The following is a 16,202-nucleotide window of genomic DNA, read 5'->3' as shown; positions in this document are numbered from 1 at the left end:
AAAAGCAGAAAGGCAAAAAGACTGAATTGAGCTCTCCTGTGAAACCATAGTTTGGCAGTCAGGGTTGCACAGCTGAGTAAAGAGAGAAGTGGTAAAAGGAATAAAAGCAAACAAATGCTGAGCAATATATTTTGGCTTCTGCATTGTTTTCCTGCTTCTGGAGTAGGCAAATAACGTACCCAAGCAAGCATTACTGCCACTGTTGATATGAGACTATGGATCTGTGTGGAATACTGGAAAATGCATAAATTCCTCACTAATTACCTCTTAAACTAACATTTAATATAATTTCTGATTTCACTTCATCATACTAATGAGCTACAAACAACTGTCCTTTGACCCAGAGCTTTCAGCCTTTGGCAATTTCGTTTCTACTTAGCACATCATGAAGTCTTTAGATGATAATTTTACAATATGACATGGTTAATAATTTGGTCTTTTAGAAGCAAATGAAATAGAGAATATTCATCTGGGGAGTTAAAATTATCAGGATTATGCTGCCTATGAGGGGTTTAATGAAACAGGAACAGATGCGTCAAAGTCACTTTTCACTGCAGAATTTTATGATTAATATATTGAGTTCTTTTTGTTTTCACTATATTTTGCTCGTAAAAATATTGTGCCAATATCAATAGGATTTAGGCATCGGAATTACCTACTCAGTTACAGGGGTAGACTTGCAAATGCTTTCACCTCTTCTAGTCTGGTCCTACATGTTCACAGAACTCAAAGAAATTCTCAGAACTAAAGGAGTTCTTAAAATTATTCTTGCTTTTTAAAAAAAAAAACCAAACACACTACTGGAAACAACTTAAAGTTCTAAAATAAGGATGCTAGTGGCAGGCAAAAATCCAAGTTTTTTTCCACCTTCATTCTGCACTTAATTTCTTTCCTCCCTCCTGTTATCTGAAAACCCATAAGCAACTCCCACTCTTGCAGAATCTCAGCAGATCACAGTGTTTCATGTTTTTAACTTTCCCAATAAACAGTAGTCAGTTGTCACTGAAAAGAATTTTGCTCTACTGGATCCAGCTACCTTCCAGCTAAGTCATGAATTATGCTAATCTTTCTCTTTTTATACCCACAAATTGTGCATTCTGTAGCACACATTAACACATTTTCTACAGGGGTGTGTGTGTGTGCTTCCTCTGAGTGCCAGTCCATAACGAAGCTGCAAGGGAACTCCACTGGAAAAATAAGACACGGAGTTGAACTTCCTTAAATTAAGAAGACATTGAACACTCCTGGAGGGAGCATACTCTCTACAACTCACAGTCTAAATATCCATGGGATAGGTGCTTCACTTGACTTATTTATGACTAGAGCATAAATAAGTGCTTAGCATTTAATTTACTGAAGCTTCTAGATTTTTCAGCCCATTTCTGGATTTAGAGGTATTAATTTAAAAATTAATTGTTTTATGATTAACATGTTTCATAGATTAGGACAAAAAAATGCAGCAGGATAATATAAATTGATTTATAAAATATATTGGAGCACTGGAGGACAGGAACTTGGTCTGTAGGAACTTTCTCCAAGCCGGTCTAAACTTCACAGTCAAAAGAAGGGAACATCTCTGCTGTTCTCTGTACCTTCTTTAACAGGCCCTTCATTTTGTATGATCCAGTTTAACTAACGGTAGCATCATGGTACCTATATCATACTATTCCTCCCAGTGGAAATAGTCAAATGATTGTAATTAATCAAACAATTAAGTACTTTGTCGAACTGGGACTTAAACAGAGGAGCCAGAAAACAGCTGAAGGCAAAATAGAACCTATGCATTTTAATCTTCTCTGTCTCCCCATGAATACTTCACAGGAAATAACAGGTTATTTTGAAAAACCTGAATTTTAAGCACAGTTTGTCCCATAATCTGTATCACGCATTTGGCAGCCTATGTAACTTTGATAATGGAAAATAAATTATACCAAAATGTTAATTACACTTTTCATTGGCTTCAGATAAATCCATATTTTGTAATGGATTTAGGCATAGAGAACTACAGCCCAGAGGCTGAAATAACAGCTTGGTTCTTGCAGGACTTACAGATCATAGAAAGCATGTTGTCGATGTGCCTTTAAAATGACCTTTTGATGGAAAAAGAAAGAAGCTCAGTGAATACACACTGCACACTCAATGATAATTACTAGAGGAACTGGTCTGAGAAAGAATATATTAGCAGATAATGTTAATTATTTAGGAAAGAACAACAGAATAAATTTGCATGTAGATGTTATATATGGAAAGCAATGGTACTGAATTCTGTGTAATACCATACCTGAAGAAATCACATTTCTTTTATGGACATGCAAAGCTGATGAACAAGAAGGTGACTTTCTACTGCAGATGCTCTTCAGGCATTGATTCATTAACAATACAAGAATGAATAATAAATACTTGAAATAAACTGTGCTTCTCATATCTGTCTCTAATGATGATATAATTAAAAGCAAGTTGCAAACGGGAAGTCTTGTGTGAAATAAAGTTCTTAAGTAAAATTAATAATATCTTCAGTGAACTGGCAAAAATTTTTTTCTCAAAAACAATCTCAAGGATTTGTAAAAAATATTTACAAGCATTAAAAACAAAAAGTGCTTTTTCTCGTCTGTTGAATGCCATAAAGCAAGGAAGACAGCATAAGGAACCTTTATAACTTGGAATATACCTGGTTTTAAAGGTAAGTCATCTATGTAACTTGCTTCAAGATCAATGGAGTCCTAATTATTTCATGCTACACACAGGACAACACAGTTGTTAAAGGCATACCCAGGAGTTTCTACTTCTCTGTGAGCCTGACCTCCGAGTGGTGAGCTTCTCAAAGGTCATTCTCTTAATAGTAACTTCAGTGCAGGGTAGAGAACTCCAAACTCTACCAAATAAAAAACCCCAGTGCCTAATAATTTGTTAATCTTCACCTTCCTTTTAATTATCGCATTCCAGAAAGAAAATGGCTCTATCTGAAACCAAAGCTACTTTTTTTTCTCCACTGAAACCACTCTCTAGGAGGCTTGTAGGGTGAGTATATAGTTTTCTTACCCTATAGAGGAATTCTAACTCTTTCAGCCATTGAATCTCCACAGTGGGATACATTCCCCAGTCCTGTCCCAACCTCCTGTCAGCACAGAACCCCAAAAATACACATTAATTTCCAAGGGAAAGAATTGTGAGTATGTGGCAAAAAAAGAGCTGTATGAAACGAGCACTCCACCATGTGTCCAGGCAGAATGACTGGAGGACTAATGCCAGAATGGGCCTCTGTGACAGTCTCCAGTCATGAACATGCATGGCTATGGACACAGACAAGATGTTTCTTCATCTTATTTGAGTGTATGGGACTTAGTATGACCTGCACCACACATTGGGGTTAAAGTCTAACTCCTTGGTCTGTGTCTCAAAAGTCAGGGAACAGTGAAATTACGTGAGCAGCACTGTACTCGATGTCTTCTTGTCTCCCTCAGGTCTCTAAACTTCTTGTGTTTAAGAATAAACAATATGTGTTTAAGGAAAAACAATGAATAAGTGAATAAATAAAGCCTTGTGATCCCTTGCTTTACCACCAGTCTGCCCCGAGGGCTGTTCCTACCTGGAACATGAGCTTTCTGCCAGTGAAGATGAGCACACCCAAGTAGCTGTAGGCTTGCCAAGGGCTGGTGCACTGCTCTGTGATCTACGTAGGTAGATCATGAAACTTTGCTGGTAAAAAAACCTGTCATACATAAGAACTCAGTAGAGTGCTTGAGGATGCAGGTTTGTTATTTTAAATTTCAGTCAAGATAGAAAATTTCCTGTTTCTTAATGCTTTTTAACTTTGTGAAACAAACTTGCATTAACTTATAGTTAATGATAATAAGAGAGTTTTATTTGGGACCATGGCTACTTTGCACATGTGTCACATATAATTAAATTGTTCCCTACCTCAGTTATTAAGAGCTGACTATTGTATTATTTATTTATCATTTTAATGCATTCTATTAGGATACCTGGGGGATCAGGGAGAGCAGTTGGCTTTCCTGGGTACAGAGAGGCTGAAGATTGCATATACTGGAGTACTGATTTGAGATCTCTGAGTCAATGTGACTTCCCCCAAAGATAAGGAAGGAAAGACAGCAAGGGAGCTGAGATTTCTGTTCCACTCTTCTGGAACTGTCTCCTCAAGTTCTAGAACAGTGGAATTATAATGCTTGTCTCTTTTTTCTTCCTTTCTCCAACTGTGAATTTGCCTTTTTACATTTTTCAACATCTCCCCACTTACACCCTTTCCCTGATCCCTCCTGTTCCAGGTTGCTAGTTCTCCTCTAATGCCATTCTAGACACTGGGCTTCCATTCCCCTAAGGAGAGACATCCAGACCATAAGAAGTTCTGGTGAACTTCATTTATGTATAAAGATTCAGGACTAAAAGGCTTATACCTACATCTACAAAAAAAAATGACCCACACTTCCTTTTCTTCCAAATGTGTTATAGGAACAGTAATATAGAAAAAAAATCCCACCAAGTCCAACCAGATCCGATTATTAGGATCTCACAATCTCAGGACATTTTCTGAGTATGAATTTAAGGACGTATAGTAGATTATTTTAGATTAGTAGATTAGATTACACTTGTTCCATCCAAGGATAATCTGCTACATAAATGACCTAATATGATATGGGTCATCAGTTTTAAATATTACGTATCTTATTCCCTCAGTTTTGTATGGTGGTAATTCCTAAGCCTTTCTGTAACAAACACCTCTTGTAACCTTGGAAAATCCCAGGTTAGTGTGCTTTGTGTAGTTCAAAATAGTTATTTTTTGAAATAATGACTTTTGAAACCATTTCACATTCATTTTTTGTAACTCTGAAGCTTTCATTAAAAAGAACTATAAAATCCACTATTTCTGGATGCTGACATGCACATCTGAAAATTGTCTTGCTCTTGGCATGTAATCTGTTTTTTCAGACTTGTTGGAACATTTTAAACCATTTTTAACATAGAAGGGAAAATAATCCTTGAATGTGGTCTCGCTATAGGTGGAGTATTAATGCACTGATTGTTTGAGATCAGTGAGAGAGATACACTTGACAGAAGGTTCTTTGGATTTCCTTCACCTTTATTTCCTCTGTTTCAAAATCATGTTTTCCTTTCTTTTCCATCACTTGGTAAGGAATAGGGAGTAAGAAATACAGTGGAGATTTTAGTACAGACTACAGCCTGGAAAACATACAAGTAGGCTGTTTTGTTTTACAAAAAAAATGCCTTTTTCATTCCATGAATGAAGCAAAGAATTAGTACTGTTTTTGGAGAATGTAAAGGGGAAAACATGAATTTCTTCCAAAGACTGTGAGTATTGATAGACTTTGATTTCTGCCAACAGATAACTGGAGTCTTTATTACCTTTTACAGATCTGTCTATCTGTTCTGAAACTAAAAAGAAATTAGCTTTTAATTCCACTCATATATTTGAATGAATATGAAAATGAAATGAGTAAGCTTGTTTTGCTAAGTGTCCTCATTTTGATAGGTTTTCCACCTGCTGTAGTACTAACAAAACATGAAGTAAACTTTATAATGTGGACATTAAATATTCAGTCCAAGTACTAATTTTAAGCATCTTCCAATTTTAATGCAGCTGTAAGCTGACGATGAAGTCCAAGCCAAGCTCTAATGTTACTGGCATAGCAAAAATGATGATTTTCTTTGCAACAACAATTAATGGTAGATTCAGAAGTATTGTCAGAAATAAAAAAAATTGAGCCAATTTGGCTCAGGTACATTTGTACCGACTTGATGATTCCAATGAGTTTGCAAGCCTGTAAATGGAGTTTCAACAGAAGTTCTATTTTGTTTTGAAAGAAAATTGCACCTTATTGTGTAACTGTTCTGAACTGATGGAGGAGATGATCTTCTCCTTGTGAGAAAGAACCATGGCCACCCAGTAACCACCAAAGATAAGAACAAAAAAGCAGTACTGGGAGCATATTACAGAAAGATAACTGATGAAAATGTGTTTCTGCTGGCACAGAGTAAGTCTTTAACAGCAGATAGTTATCATTGTAAATAAGTAGATAGAGCTCCAATTCCAGGTATGCTGTACTGGCTGCAGTGGACACCTACTGCATGATATAGCTGGACAACTTGAATTTCTGTTTTTGTTACACATGCCTATCCTTCATTTCTGTTCTTAAAATACAGGGTGCTGATGACAACAAAAAGAGATGGATTCACAAGCAGCTATAAGAATGTGAATGGTTTTCAAAGCAGTAGAGAGAAAAAGAGGGCTATTTTAGGAATAAAGATAATGAAAGATGTCATATATTCCCTATGCAACAAAAAAACCTCCTGGTATGGACAAAAAAGTAAGAAGTTACAACCAAATCTCAAAGATATGCAGAGTCACAAAAGTGTATAGGTAAAAGTTCAGTCAAATGTTCAATGCAGTTGTTCATCTTCACTTTCTTCTCATAATGTTTACTCCTCCCCAAGTTTCCTCTTTACAAAAGCAATTAAAAAATTCCCAGCCCATCCCGGAGAACGTAGAGGGAAAAATGACAAAGCCTATATTGGGATTACCTTTCCCAGATAAATTTCATAGGCCTTGCAAAAATTGAGTAAGCATTTCCAGTCTGATGAGAACATTTATTCTGCCCAAATTCCATCCCTCTGAGCAGTTTCTGTTGCAGATTCTGGTTTCACAGATTCCGTCTTCTATAGAGAAAGGAAATGGAGGGATAATGAAAAGTTTATAAGGGTAGACTGATGGGGAAGATAGGAAGACCGCGCAATCCTATAATATTAAATATTTTTATTATTGCACTCTTTGCTACAATTTTGCCATAGAGAAACTGCATTTTAAAGAAGAGAGAATTGAGTTCTACAGTACCAAACAGTATATTGCAAAATGCCATATATTTGCATCTCATAAGGTCTGGTGGAATAAACCTTGAAAGTGAAAGTCATCTAACTGCTCAACCTTTTTCATTGTTCTCTACTCTTCCCTATTGCTTGTTCATCTTCAATATTTGTGTTTGAATAAAGTGCTTTTTCACAATCTAGAATTTCTAATGCTTTGTTCCTGTTTCTGTTAGTACTTAAATTTATGTTCAAAATTTCATCTGTTATTTTGTACTGCAGATGTGAACTACACTCACAACAGGCTATCTTCATTAAAGCATCCGTGGGTTGTATAACACTTTTAATAAATTCCTCTTACTTAGTCATTGAATGGTCTCCAGCAGCAACATGGGCACTAAAGGGCTGGATTGGTGTTGGATGGAACTCAGTAGCAGCTGTGGGGTGAAAAGAGAAATGACCCACAGGTAATGCAGCTTTCTCTGAAGAACCAAAGGAGCACAGAAAATGCTCTCCATGCTCCAACCTTCTTCCTATTCAAGTGTATGGTGCAGATTCTCTAACAAATGGACATCTGCAAAAGGTGTTGTTAAGGGACATTGTTAGAAGGGCAGCAGCCTGCTTTCTGCTTGCAGGAAAGAAACCTGCGTGATAAGCATCTTCCTGCACATGGATTAGAACCATTGTGCTGAATGACCATAAAGATGAGCAACCAGATGAAAAATGTGCTCTAGTCAATGCAAATCTGAAGAATTTCACTATATATCAAAGGAACTATTTCCTTTATTTCAGTTTCACTCAAATATTGAAAACACTGCAACATGGTCTTCTGCAGTAAGGCTTTGTAAATTAGCATGCTTATTAATAAAAATTGAGCATATGACTTAGTCATCAACAATATAGAATGATGTAGAAACATGGTTTTTGTATTAAACACCTTTTCATTGTTGGTTTCTCCTAATGTATAGAAAATGGAACCTCCCAAATCAGGGGTCAGTACGAATGCAAAATCTTAATTTTTTAACAAAAAAGAAACTTGAAAACAGCATTTTTGCTTGATGTTTTTTCTCCCCAAAACCATAGCAATGCATAGTTCATTACTACGTTTTTAAACCAAGACAATGAAAGCAATCATGACCAGTCTGATCAGTGAAGCTATAAAGCCACAGGTGAGAGGGCATGTTCACAGATGACACTGCAATTGCCATCATCAGTGATGAACAATAGCAAAATCTTGTGCTTACGTTAAAAGCATCTAGCATTTGTAAAATAATGTTTAAATGTTCATGTCAATGTTTTTTTAGAAGTGTGGTGTTTACATCACTGCTTGAAATTAACTTTTGTTTCTGATAAAACTGTAACTAAAAGTTGCATTTATGGAAAACAGCAAAGGTGGTAGGCATTTGTAATAACTTGTGATAAATGTTAGGAAATAATCAGTGTCATAGTTTGAAAGTAAACCAAAATCACAATCCTTTGGCCTTTGTAAGAAACACTGGGAGAAGGGAAATAGCACTGCTTTATTCTGTAATGTCTCAGCACCCAGCACACAGCCCTGATCAGTCCTGAAATATCTTCTGCACTAGCTATAAGAAATTTATTCCTCCTGTGTACTGATCTCCCTTTGTTCATGAGCCTGTGCTAGGGATGCCTCCTATGCATGCAGAGAGGTATGTACAAGCCAAGCCTGAAGGCTGAATTTACAGGGTTTCAGTACCACTGAAAAAATCTGGATATAATGCCAACCTACCTTACCAACTTTCCTTATAACCAGTGCTTCATTTAGTATGAAGTTACATAAGTGAATGTCATATTGGTTAAAATTACAGAGGAAAGTAAGAGTTTGCTTGCTGACTCACCTGCCTTTGACATTTTGACCACTACTAGTATCTTTAAAAGCAGTTGAAAAGTACATGAAGTAAACAAACAAAAAAAAAAACAAACAGTAAATTATTTCCAGTCCCTACGAACCTGAATTATTTTTAAAGTGGTAGTTGACTGATGGAAATTTCTGTACTATCCTGAGTGATCCAGAAATAAATCAAACAAACAACCCCATTTTGTCTTTTTCTTCTTTTTTATATTTAGGACACCATATCAAAGGGTTTATTTCAGTACCATGGAAGCACTTTGACATTGGAGACACTGGTGTTCAGATGCTGATCTTTCAATAGTTTATCCCAGTTCATTAAAAGTGTGACTAACTGGGAGTTTCCTCGACAGATTTCCCCCTCATATATCCTCTGACAAAACCTGAATGTTTTCCAGAATGGCAATATGAAACTTGGTGTCCTCAGCTTTCACAAGTTTCACAAAATCTGTGGCAAACTGCCTTTGGTCTGTCACATTTAGAGTCTCACTCTCAGGCTTGCTGACATTTACATGGAGGCTGGCAACTTCGAAGCAGCGTGCCTGGAGGAAAAGGATCCCTGTAACATCAGTGGTACATGGAGCCAAGGCAAAAATCCAGCCTGACTTCCAAAGGCTGTTCCAGTGGTTTGAAGGCTGATACTGGTGGGTCTCAAAGCAGGGCACAGACAGCTCCTCTTGCTCGGGGTGTTTTTGAGCACACAGCAGGGACGTGGCAACCCATGTGGGCTTCCATCCCTTGGGATGTTCCCCCACATCCACCATCACACTGTGCCCCGGAACCTGCTGCCTCTCCCGCCCAGGTGGGCAGACTCAGAAGGGAGTTTATCCTGAGGGCCAAAGAAAGGGGTTTCCCCCTAAATTGTTGCAATGGGCCAGTAGCACGGTGTCCCCATTTATTTGGACGAGGGTGAGGATGTTGCTGTGGCAGCCTCCTGCCTCACCAGCTTGTCATCCCGGGACAGAGCGGATGCACCTTGGACAAGTTGGCCCAACTCTCCAGCAGGACACTGGCACAGTTGGCTGAGAATAGGAAACAGTTCCTTCCTTGTGCCCATTCTGGGGCTGTGGGCTGTCCAAGGGGTGGAATATGGCAGGTGAGGGCAGGCCATGAGGGCAGCTTTGGGCTCGAAGGAAAAGGCACAAGATGGTGGCGGGGGGGCAGCAGCAGTGGCTGGAAGGGGCCTGTGCTGGGTGCCCATGGTTTGTGACATCACCAGAGCGGCACCGGGACAACCCCGGCAGGATGGGGGAGCAAACATTCTGTGCAGTTCCGAGAGGGCACTGTGGGATGAGGAGCCCACTGTGAACTGGAGCGAGGTTCTGGCAACGCCACTGCAGTGAAGGCACTGGAGCGGGCGATGCACAGCCAGCATGGATGAGAACAGATATCCTTTGGCTGCTCTACCTCCTCATCCTCTCCCTGTCCTGTGACAGCTGCTGTTGTGACACTCCCCACATGCCTCTTCCTCCCGGGCCTGGATCCAGCCTGGGTACACATGAGACCCCCACATGGGTGTCAGGGAGGGTTGGGGGCAGCCAGTCCAGTCAGCCGGGGCCAGTTTGATGGTGGTTGGGTGGGTGCAGTGCTGGGCACACTCACTCCTTGAGGCTTCTTGGCATTCCCCATCGTTCCCTTCAGCCTCCCCCACATTTCCCTTCTCTCACTGCACCCCTTTCTTCACCCTGGCCACCCACTGATTTCCCTCACACACTGCCTTTGGCCCTTCTTGTCACTGCCCTCAGAGTCTTTGGGAACAGAGCAAAAGTCTCTCCTTGCACGCCTCAGAGCCCGCTGCGTTCCCAGAGATCAGAAGACAAGGATGTTCTAGAGTATGAGAAAAGCAAAGTGCAAGCTTCTTAGGTTTAACAAAAATAAACTTCTCCCCCTCTTTCCCCTATTAAAAGGCAACGTCGTGGGCCAGAAGTTTCCTTAACCTCATTTCTCTTACGTGGTTCTGGTCTGTCATTCAGAATGATTTCAAGACTGGGAATATTGATTTAGAGGGCTGCATGAGGCTGCTTGAAAAAATGCAAATACCTTTTGATGAGGCACATGTAACACATATTTTCAAGGTAAGGTATATGTAGGTTAAGTAATTAAATAAGTTTAGAAGTTCAGTTACATAAGTGTCTTACATTCACTGACTTTTTAAAAATTTTTTTTGAGCAGTGTATTTCATGCTACTACAGTATGCAAAATCAGCAAATAATTTTTGTTTCTGTGTAAAATAGATAACGAAGGGCTTGCATTAGAATCCAGATCATTTAAGTTGGAAAATACCTTTAAAATCACTGGGTCCAACCATTCCAGCACTGCAAAGTCCACCATAAACCATGTCCCTAAACACCACATGCACATGTCTTTTAAACACCTTCAAGGAATGATGACTCAAACATTTCCCTGGACAGCCTGTTCCAATGTTTGACAACCCTTTTGGTGAAGAAATTTTTCCTAATATCTAATCTAAACCATCCCTGGCACACCCTGAGGCCATTCCCTCCTGTCCTATTATGCCAGAGAAAAGACCAACACCTATGTAACACCTTCTCTTTGTCACAACAAGATAGTGTAATGTGGAAAATACATAAGTTTTGATTCCCAGTTTTTTTGTAGCATGTCTGCACCTGAGAAAATTTAAAATATTCTGTTTCATCTGATCCAGCTTCTTCTGTGATCAAGCTAAGGAACCCAGATGGCCCTGTCTGATCCTAGACAGAGCCATTAGAGCAACTTCCTAAAAATCCTTTTGCCAGCAGGACAACATGGACTTGTCTGAGCTGCTCAGGCTTCAGACCAACATAGATGCAGCACACATTCATTCACTCTTCACTATACCTCTTCTCTAGGATTTAAGAGGTGTGCCTGAATGGATAAGAATTGCACTCCAACCCTCAGGGAAAGTATTGGGCCTGGAGATATGGAAGATTTTAAGAGATTTCTATAAGGTTACTTGATATAGCTAGAAATTGGACTTGCTGATGGGTTAATTTAGTGTAGGGAAGAAAACTACCAACAAGTGGATATTGTCTCAGTGAGCAAATAGTGCAAATTTGAGGGGGCCTTAGGACATCCTAGGTTTACATGTTGTTCAGGTCCTTTCTAATAATGAGTCAAAAGCTCTATGATTTTTCTTTTTACCTCATTTTTTCCCCCAAAAATAGCTGTCTGGTAAAACTCTTTTCCTGAGGGAATGAAATGGAGTGGCTATATATATGTGTGTGTATGTGTGTGTGCATGTGTGTCTGTGTGATTCTTTTGAGACTTTTGTAACCAACTGGCTGATTCTGTCCCAATTTGGCAGAGGAGAATTAACTATGGTGAGTCAGAAACTTTTAGGTCATGTCATGCTGACAGGCAGACAGGCAGAGGGAAGGCATTGTGATTTCCTCACTCTGTCGTGTTCCTCTCTCATTGTTCTCTGCCTTGTCAAAGCCAAGGTAAAACCGGCAGCATGAGCTCAACGCTTGCTAAAGAGGCTTCCTGTGGTTTTGGAACTTGCACTGCATTGAGAGAATTGCCAACCTTGAGAATCTCATGAGAACTTAAAAGTGTTTCTCAGTTTCCTCGGTTTTCCATCTACTTTGCTTTCTGACAGAAATTTGAGAGAGAGGTGGCAGGTTGTGGGTAGAGAAGAGAGTAATTATTTGAGGAAGTGACCTGCAAAGAATAAGTCTGATCTAGTTGTATTTAACATATTATACTCAGTAGCCTGATCTAGTTATTTGTAGCAGTACTGACAGGTATTCTTCGCTATTTGAGAGAGATTTTAGTGTATTCAGTAGCTTGGGGGTCCAAATATTTCATCAGTGTAATAGTATGTAAAAACACAAAGGAGTCTGAAAGGGAATCTTACTGACATTGTTGTAAGTAACTACACATCAACAGTTAATCAAATAGTTATACATAAAAAATACATTTTATAGAAAAAATATTTTGTAAAGAAAAATCTGCGCTTTTTTTCTTGTCTGTTCTCTTTAGTTTATTTTACGGTAATGTTCCTTTGAACAATATCAGAATTATGAACATTAAGATTTTTAAGGAATAATACATTTTCATATAATTCCTCTCAAGACTCTTTGTCTAGATACTTTTTCTGAATAGCAAACATTTGATGTGCGTTAATAAAATGAAGAATAATAAAAATTCCCCAAGAAGAAATTTATTACTATCTTTTTATAGCAACATGATTTTTATAACTTTAATTTGAAGAGCTCTCCTGTGGAGCATTGTTGCCTGTATTTCATGAAGAGGCAAGTGAGATAGAAACTTTAATTTTTTTGCCCAACTTCTCTCCATGCCAGTGCCTTAGTGAACATCTCCCAAGTCCTGATAGACTATTTATTTTCAAAATAAGTTGGTATTTTCTTTTCCTCTTTAACAGTAATGAGCAAATTTGCAGCTTTCTTAAAGATGTTAAAAATCAGGTTGAAGGTATCAACCTTGGGGAATTTCTCAGTGATAGTGAAATGTGTGTAATTAGCATTTGTATTGAAATATTTTCTGTTAAAATGGTCATTATTATTCTCTTTCACAAACTCAAAACAAATACTGAAGTACTGATATGTAAGATTTTTCACTAGAACGCCTCATGAAATTTACTTTAGAACTTGTTTCTGTTATCTAATATATACTGACCCTACTGTTGTATTTATTCAGAAGCACAGTAGTAACTACGTTGGAAGGAGCTGGTAATGTATCATTAAACTTTTAGGTTTTATGGTATTGCTTCAAAACTAATCTAACTTAGCAATAATCAAAAGTCTTGATCAAAGCCAGAGCTCAAGTAAGTAATTTCCTGTTTATGGACACTTTTGGGGAAGTAAGTGCCGTGTTTTAGGCTGAAATTTAGCCTCTTCGGTAGTCTCAGTTTGAGGAACCAACAATTAAGAATTTTGATCAGCTTACAGTGACAATCATTGAGGCAATTAATTGCCATTTATTCTTGACTTTTGTGAGCATTTTTGTCATCAAATTTCTCTTAATTTGGCAACTTTTAAGAATAATGCAAGCTAAAACGTTAGAAATATTTATATTTTGTGTGCACAATTATTTGAGTAGAAAATTTTAAAGGAAATATAGAATCATTAAATCTGAGAAAAGTGTTCAAGGTAGAAATGGTAAAAAAGTATTCTACTCAAATTCTTTTGCCCTTTTAATCTTTCTAGTGGCTTTTATACTGAAACATTGAAATTAATTACTATGCCAACATTTTGTATGCTTACAATTTAAGAATTGTGAAAGTGTGAATAATTAATCTAACTTAACCAGTCTGGCTTGTTAAGAATAGAACATGATGTCATAGGTTATTATAAAATACCTTGTCTTCAAACTTTAATAGTGTTTCTTATCTGATATGTTGAAAGACTTGGATCTCATGATAATTTGCTCATCCTTATTTCATTTTTAAATTACTGGTTGCTGTGTTTTGTATGGAAATTTAATGGACAGTATTTACAATATGGTCTAAATTGCTGTTGGAGAGGTATTATATTAAATATATTTTCCACTTGATAACTTTTATGCTGCAAATTTATTTTAATTTGCATCATTTTAGAGACTTTGCATAATGTGTTTTAATATTGCATGCACATTAAATATAAATTTATTGTAATTATTTAGATGCTAATTATGTCATATGGTCCATTTTAATCTGTAAAAAATATTTTACCACACAAAATCAAATCTAAAAGTTGAAGAATACGATCTGATAACACACTGTTGCCTGAAGATTCTTCTTTGGTTCTTGCTCCTATGATCAGTTACAATAAAGTGGTTCGTGTGTCTCTTTGTGTCATTGCATATATTTGTATTGATTGGTTTTTGTGGTGGATTTTTTGGTTGCTTTTTTTTTTTCCAGAAAACAGTTGACAAACACTCAGGACATATAATTAGCATGGAAGACTTCAAGGCAATTTATCGAGCTATTGTGCACAGATCTGAATTTCAGGAACTATTCCGGGCTTACTCGCCAGACGGCAAAATTCTCCCTGACAGCCAGCTCATTAAATTTCTTGTGAAAGAACAGTTTTACACTGAAGCCACTGAAACAACTGCCTTTGAACTTATTTCGAAGTATGAACCCATTGATGAAGGTATGCATGGCTTAAGTGTTTGATGTGTCTTATTTACAGAGCTTCTGTCAATGACTGGGGTTTGCAAGAACCTCATGTTTATTACTTTAAAAGCAATCCCTTTTTGTGTAGTTATTATTTTTCTGTGTTTTCTTTTATTTTCATGGTGCTATCCTTTCTCTGCTCTCTTCTTTTTTTCTGTCATTTATTTCTCTTTTTCCCTTGTCCTTCCACGTATTCGGTTCTTCAGCTCACAGACGGTCACAACAAAACACTTTTAATTTGTTTTTCTTAGGGTTCTTATCTGCCATGTTGCTTCTCTGCTCATTGCGCTGTCTTCTGTCCCTTGAGTCATTCACTAACAATGTAGGGCCTCAGACAAGACTTGTCCCCTTGACTTGCATGCAGAATAAGCCCTATGTAAGATCTTCATGATCACCCTTTCTGAATCATGAGAATTCTGAGATCAGGAGAGGTTTATAAAGCTGTAACGTGTATTCTTCAGCTATTGAAAGCTGCCTCAAGTTGTGATGTAACATTTCTGCTGAGTTTCACTGAACATAACTTGAAGCAAAATTTGCGACTAAGCTATGAAAAGGACCTAAATGCATTTTATTGCAAGCTGTTACTTTGTTCAGTGGAATATGAATCTCCGATGTTTAATTTTTCAGTTTCCTTGGTTCCTGGTCTTTGAAAATGCATGGATTTGATAACTGGTTAAAAAAAATAAACCCAAGGAGAAGTGTTCCTTTTGGGATAATAACTCTGAAATATCTATGCTGATCCTGTGGTGGAAGAAGAAAATGAATCACTCTGTCAAAAAGTTTCTTGAAGAGGCACTTACTGTCCAGTAGCAGCTACACAACATGTGATTCCTTATGCCTTTACTCTCTAAGGTTGTCTTTCAAATTAGACTATTTTATTGAATATATTCAGCTCTTTCTGAGGACTACTATGTTTGCTAAGTAGTTGCATAAGTTACCAGTTTAAAAGGTTCCTTTTTCATTTTGTGTTATCTGTTTTGATGGGAAAACTAAAAGTTTTAACACAGTTAAACAATGAAAAAATCTTTAGTCCATTAGAAAACACATTTGTAAATATCAACTGGAGTTTCCACAGGCTTAATTTAATGTCTGGTTTAAATTTCAGGTGCTGAGCCAAATTCTTGTTTGTTTCTTCATCTGTGATAAAATTTGTTTGTCTTGTAATTGGAAATAATCTTGCTGAACGGAATAATAACTGTATTGTTCAATGCTCCTTTGAGCGAACTAAAACTCCCACTCAAACATATTTATTGGAAAGTTCCAGTTATGATTGACACGATCAATGATTCATGTGGTGTTGTGATAGACCATTTTGTGTAACTGTTGTTCTCAGTTTGGTATAGAATATTCTTCATCAGGATGATCTGTTGGACTCATCAG

General features: G+C 37.6%; 1 protein-coding gene across 1 annotated transcript in view; it reads left to right on the top strand.

The window, feature by feature from the left end:
• The first annotated feature begins 9,946 nt into the window (after positions 1-9,946).
• The window catches only part of PLCZ1 (phospholipase C zeta 1), a 47,275-nt gene continuing 41,019 nt past the window's right edge, over positions 9,947-16,202 (top strand). Inside the window, exons 1-3 of the mRNA XM_027665201.1 lie at positions 9,947-10,091; positions 10,656-10,779; positions 14,565-14,799. Of these exons, the coding sequence (XP_027521002.1) occupies positions 10,078-10,091; positions 10,656-10,779; positions 14,565-14,799 (373 nt within the window). The 5' untranslated portion in view covers positions 9,947-10,077. The remainder of the gene's footprint in view (positions 10,092-10,655; positions 10,780-14,564; positions 14,800-16,202) is intronic.

The sequence above is a fragment of the Corapipo altera genome, unplaced genomic scaffold (genome assembly GCF_003945725.1).
Source record: "Corapipo altera isolate COAL_440 unplaced genomic scaffold, ASM394572v1 1, whole genome shotgun sequence".
Classification (NCBI taxonomy): Eukaryota; Metazoa; Chordata; class Aves; order Passeriformes; family Pipridae; genus Corapipo; species Corapipo altera.
This window is presented reverse-complemented; position numbering and strand designations above follow the sequence as displayed.